We start from the raw sequence: 5,800 nt of genomic DNA on the forward strand, positions 1-5,800 counted from the left end.
TCTTTGTGAGACAGAGGCAGTGCCATTCGCCCAGGACTGAATCCAGACCCATACAAGCACGAAGCATCAAAATGATTATGCTGACAACCCCACCGCCAACCCCAACCCTCAGCAGGTGATTCAGAGCAAAAGCAACATGCAATCAGGAAAGGAATGTAAGAAAGTACAATAAAATTCAGACTTTTCCCATAAGGACTGCTTTTAAAAAATCAAATGTCATATTGCTTCTGATTTTTTTGGGATTCTTTTGTTTTTGGTGTATCTTCTCTGCTAGTGACCTAGACACTTCCTCAGTCTGCCTTTTGTGGAAGCCAGCCCTGATTCTGGTTCTGGGGTGAGTCTGTTTGGTTCAGAGCTGGGTCCACAGCTCCTGGTATAACGCCTGGCTCTAGGTTGGTGGCTGAACAGACATTTGTGGAGTGAATGATGGCAGACCCCTCCCCTTCACTTCCATTACATGCTGGATGTGGGGGCTTTGGCAGGAAGTTGATCAGTAAGGCAGTCAGTTTGCCATGGTTAGTCTTCAGTGGTAGATAGTCCCAGGTATACTGAGATCCTTAGGTCTCTTTGATGTCTGTTACTCCTTGGAGGCGTAATGAGAGTACCTCCTGTGCTCCCCCTGCCTCCCCACCCCTCGCAGGAGCAGGACTCCTTCAGCCGGTGCCCTAGTTGCAGTTCCTCTGGTTACAGGTCACAAAGGGCAGGCATTTATTGGAAAGATGCTGGGGTGCTTCAAGGAAGGAACAGTAGGCACCAGGGCAGCTCTGGGGACCTCAGGTGTATGGGAACTAGCATGTTAGCCTCCTTAAGAGCTCCCAATTCTCGACAACCAACTCCTGCTGCTCACCCCAGGAGGCCTAGGCACCCCCCCCTTCCCCAGAAGAAGTGGCCAGGCGGAGGGGTGATGTCCTGTGCTAACCAAGGAGAACTCCATCACAATATAATCAGGCAGCACACTCCCACAGGCAGGGCCCTGTGTACTGGGCCAAGGCCAGCCATCACCGGGACTCAGGGACCAGACTCCTCGTGGAACACGCTCTCCCTGATCCTTGAGCACTGGCTCTCTGCTGCTTCTGAGCCCCATCGTGATGCCTGCCCTGGGCTGCACTGCCTGGGACCAGCACCTACGGCCGCTTCCCGACATCCCCCAGCCGCCCAAGCCCCAAGCCCCAAGCCCCGTGTTCTGGGCTCAGTCTTCGTGGGCGCCTTGGTGCTGCTGCCCACTGCCAGCGGCTCTCAGCGCAGGAGCGCCCCTCAGACCCCTGGCCGCCCACTCTCCCCACTGGCAGCTGCACGGATGGGAGCTGCTTCTGCTTCCCCGGCCCCTCCCACCTGCTGCCTGGCCCGGGACTCTGCTAGGGCTTGAGGGCCTTGGGACAGCGTCCCGTGGTTCAGGCCCCTCTCTCGCCCTAGGGGAGGTGCCGGCAGTAGGCATGGCCTCGTTGTGCCTTGTCCCTCCCGCCGCCCCCGGGGCGGCTCAGCGTCCCCTGGGCCAGAAGGCCGGCTGCCAAACCCTCAACCACCCGTGGCCTTGGGAGCCCGAGGAGGAGGTGAGGAGGGGACGAGGAGCAGGCACAGACTCTGCAGAACACCGATAAGATGGGCATGGGACATGTGTCTTCGGGCCCAGTGGCCTTGGGAGCTCTGCCCCCCTGGATCTGGGGTGCAGGCCTCCCCCCCCCCCCCCCCGAGAGGAGCTGGGGCTTCACCCCTAAGGGGCGGGGCAGGACCTGGGGTGGGCGGGGAGCCCGGGACAGGGCTGGGGGCAGGCTCAGCCTCCGAGGTGATGGCCTATCACAGCTTCTGCCGGCGCCCCTCAGGACCCGGCCCCCGGGGGGACATCTCTCAGCCCCAGGGACGTTTCTGGACTTGGCCACCCCTCCGTCCCTGGCCCCCGCAGTGGTGGGGGACGCTGCATGGACGAAGGGAAGGACGGGGAGAGGGGAGGAGACGATGAAGGGGGTCAGAGCAGCGATTGGAGCCGAGAACTGGAAGCGCCTTAAAGAGACTGCGCGGTCCCCGCCCCCCTTCCCGCCAGCCTCAATGAATTAGAGCTGTGTTTCCCAAACTTGCCTGATCATAGGAATCCTCTCGGGCCCTAGTTAAAGATACAGGTTCCGGAGCACGTCCCTTCGAGATTCTGATTCAGTGGGGCTGCGGGTGGCGCCGAGGAATCTGTAATTTTTGCATGCTCCCCACGTGATTCTCGTGAACCAGCAAGTTTGGGAAATACTGAATTAAAGGAAACCGGGCCTGGCGGCAGAGCGGCCTCCGCTAGGGGGCTACGGCGGGAGGATTCCCGGGGGCGTCGCCTGCTTCCGCCGCCGCCTCCTTCAGTGAAAGTCCCTTTTGGGTCCAGCGGCCAGCGCTGCCGCGCTCCCTCAGGCCGGGCGGGGGACACCCCAGGTCTGCGTGGCCCCCGCGCCGCCACGCCCAGTGGCCGCCCGAGCCCGGCGAGCAGGGGGAGGAGCCGTCGCCAGTGGAGGCGGAGGAGGCAGAGGAGGCGGAGACGGCGGAGACGGCGGAGAAGGCGGAGAGGAAGGTGGAGGCGGAGGCGAAGGTGGAGGGGAAGGTAGAGGCAGCCGGGAAGGTGGAGGCGGCGGGGAAGGTGGACGCTACCGGGGAGGTGGAGACGGCAGGGAAGGTGGACGCCGCCGGGAACGTGGAGACGGCGGAGGGTCCCGGCCGCCGGGTTGAGCTCAAGCTGGAGCCCGAACCCGAACCCGAGCCGGCACGGGAGGCGGAGCAGGAGCCGAAGGGGGAGCCGAAGCAGGAGCCGGAGGATGAGAACCCGGCGAGGAGCGGCGGCGGCGGCAGCGACGAGGTTCCTCTCCCCACCCTTCCCTCCGACCCCCCGCGGCCCCCCGATCCCTCTCCGCGGCGCAGCCGTGCCCCCCGCCGCCGACCCCGGCCGCGGCCGCAGACCCGGCTCCGTACCCCGCCGCAGCCTAGGCCACGGCCCCCGCCCCGGCCCCGGCCCCGGCGCGGCCCTGGGGGCGGATGCCTGGATGTGGATTTCGCGGTGGGTCCACCAGGCTGTTCCCACGTGAACAGCTTCAAGGTGGGAGAGAACTGGAGGCAGGAACTGCGGGTGATCTACCAGTGCTTCGTGTGGTGTGGAACCCCAGAGACCAGGAAAAGCAAGGCAAAGTCGTGCATCTGCCATGTGTGCGGCACCCATTTGAACAGACTCCACTCTTGCCTTTCCTGTGTCTTCTTTGGCTGCTTCACAGAGAAACACATTCACGATCACGCCGAGACGAAACAACACAACTTAGCCGTAGACCTTTATTACGGAGGTATTTACTGCTTTATGTGTAAGGACTATGTATATGACAAAGACATTGAGCAAATCGCCAAAGAAGAGCAAGGGGAGGCTTTGAAATTACAAGCTTCCACCTCGACCGAGGTGTCTCACCAGCAGTGTTCAGTGCCCGGCCTCGGGGAGAAATACCCAACCTGGGAGACCACCAAACCTGAGTTAGAACTGCTGGGACACAACCCGAGGAGAAGAAGAATTACCTCCAGCTTCACCATCGGTTTAAGAGGACTGATCAATCTTGGCAACACGTGCTTTATGAACTGCATCGTCCAGGCCCTGACCCACACTCCCATCCTGAGAGATTTCTTCCTCTCCGACAGGCACAGATGTGAAATGCCAAGTCCCGAGTTGTGTCTGGTGTGTGAGATGTCGTCGCTCTTTCGGGAGTTGTATTCTGGAAACCCGTCTCCTCACGTGCCGTATAAGTTACTGCACCTGGTGTGGATCCACGCCCGGCATTTAGCAGGGTACCGGCAGCAGGATGCCCACGAGTTCCTCATCGCAGCGTTAGATGTCCTGCACCGGCACTGCAAAGGGGATGACGCCGGGAAGGCGGCTAACAATCCCAACCACTGTAACTGCATCATAGACCAAATCTTCACAGGTGGCCTGCAGTCGGATGTCACCTGTCAAGCCTGCCATGGGGTCTCCACCACTATAGACCCTTGTTGGGACATCAGCTTGGACTTGCCTGGCTCTTGCACCTCCTTCTGGCCAATGAGCCCCGGGAGGGAGAGCAGCGTGAATGGGGAAAGCCACATCCCAGGAATCACTACCCTCACGGACTGCTTGCGAAGGTTTACAAGGCCAGAGCACTTAGGAAGCAGTGCCAAAATCAAGTGTGGTAGTTGCCAAAGCTACCAGGAATCGACCAAACAGCTCACGATGAATAAATTACCGGTCGTTGCCTGTTTTCATTTCAAACGGTTCGAACACTCAGCCAAACAGAGGCGTAAGATCACTACATACATATCCTTTCCTCTGGAGCTGGATATGACACCGTTCATGGCCTCGAGTAAGGAGAGCAGGATGAATGGACAGTTGCAGCTGCCAACCAATAGTGGAAACGACGAGAATAAGTATTCCTTGTTTGCTGTGGTTAATCACCAGGGAACTTTGGAGAGTGGCCATTACACCAGCTTCATCCGGCACCACAAGGACCAGTGGTTCAAGTGTGATGATGCTGTCATCACCAAGGCCAGTATTAAGGACGTCCTGGACAGTGAAGGGTATTTACTGTTCTATCACAAACAGGTCCTGGAACACGAGTCAGAAAAAGTGAAAGAAATGAATACGCAAGCCTACTGAAGCGACACACAGACCTACCTGTAGTGGAAGATGACAGCACCCTTACCACAACTGGCATCGAGATCTAAAGGACCTACTTGCATGGCCCGTGGGCCTGACAGAGTAAGAAATGAACAGTTCCCAGTGTCTAAAAAGGTCCTGATTGCAAGAGAAATAGAAGGGGCGGGAGAAGAGGCTCTAGTCTAAGCCGTCACTTAAAGGAAAATTAAATGGCAGGAATGCTCTGGGCGGGGAAGGCAGGAGCAGGGAAATCTTGACACTGGTACATATTCCTATATTCCTCCAAAAGATTGTGTGGGGAAAGTGTGGGGTGGGAGGGGGGTGGTGTGGGGGGGGTGTGTGCCCTTGTAACCATAAAACATCTCTCTCCATGGGTGTTTCAGCTTCAACTGACCAATCACATAACAGTTATATGTTTGTGGGGGGAAAGAACAGTTTCTACAAGTGCAGCCCATTACATGTATGGGTATGAAAGTGGAAAAGTGGAGGAGGCAGGGATATCTCATTGACAAACACCTTTGCCAGTTTCTTTGTATTCGTGATTTTTTGTGCTATTAAATGCAGTATTAAACAAAGAAGAGCCCACGTGGGCTCATGAAACAAGAAAGAAGGGGGCTTGTATAAGGGGAGCAGATGCTCCAAAGGTAGAGAAGACAAGAAACACTGTAAGATAAGCAACCAACACAGACAGGCCTCAATTAAGAGTATAGTGTGTGAGTGTTTAAAACAAAACAAAACAAAAAAAAGCTGTATGATATACTTGAGCAAATCAACGAACCTCTTTGCGATTGTTTTCTCATCTGTACAATGCAGATAATTCCTACCTTAAAGGGTTATTGTTAAAGATTAAATGATATAAAATGTGTCAAAGTATAAAGTAAAAGGCTTGGAACTTTGTAGGGGCTCAGTAAACGTTTGTTGCATCTGAAACTTCTTTGGACCAGGACCAGAATGCATCAGAGGTGAGGGTCAGTCCTACCCGAGACCCATGGACAGAAAGGACATGCGTGTCACATGCAATCACACAGACACACACACCCACACCCACTCTTATAATTCCCTCTCCAGTAGTGTCGACTTGGGGCCCCAAGGCAGTGGACTCCACTATTGTCTCTGTGTACAAGGCATCGGTGCCACACCCGGGATGGGGGAGGGGGGAACCACAACTGG

General features: G+C 56.6%; 1 protein-coding gene across 1 annotated transcript; it reads left to right on the plus strand.

Moving 5' to 3' along the window:
- The first annotated feature begins 1,433 nt into the window (after nucleotides 1-1,433).
- Nucleotides 1,434-5,527, plus strand: USP27X (ubiquitin specific peptidase 27 X-linked). Its single transcript, XM_032474669.1, has 2 exons — nucleotides 1,434-1,550; nucleotides 2,279-5,527. Exons 1-2 carry the CDS (start codon nucleotides 1,434-1,436, stop codon nucleotides 4,628-4,630), a joined length of 2,469 nt encoding a protein of 822 aa, XP_032330560.1. The 3' UTR covers nucleotides 4,631-5,527.
- The last annotated feature ends 273 nt before the right edge of the window (nucleotides 5,528-5,800 follow it).

The sequence above is a fragment of the Camelus ferus genome, chromosome X (assembly GCF_009834535.1).
Source record: "Camelus ferus isolate YT-003-E chromosome X, BCGSAC_Cfer_1.0, whole genome shotgun sequence".
Taxonomy (NCBI): Eukaryota; Metazoa; Chordata; class Mammalia; order Artiodactyla; family Camelidae; genus Camelus; species Camelus ferus.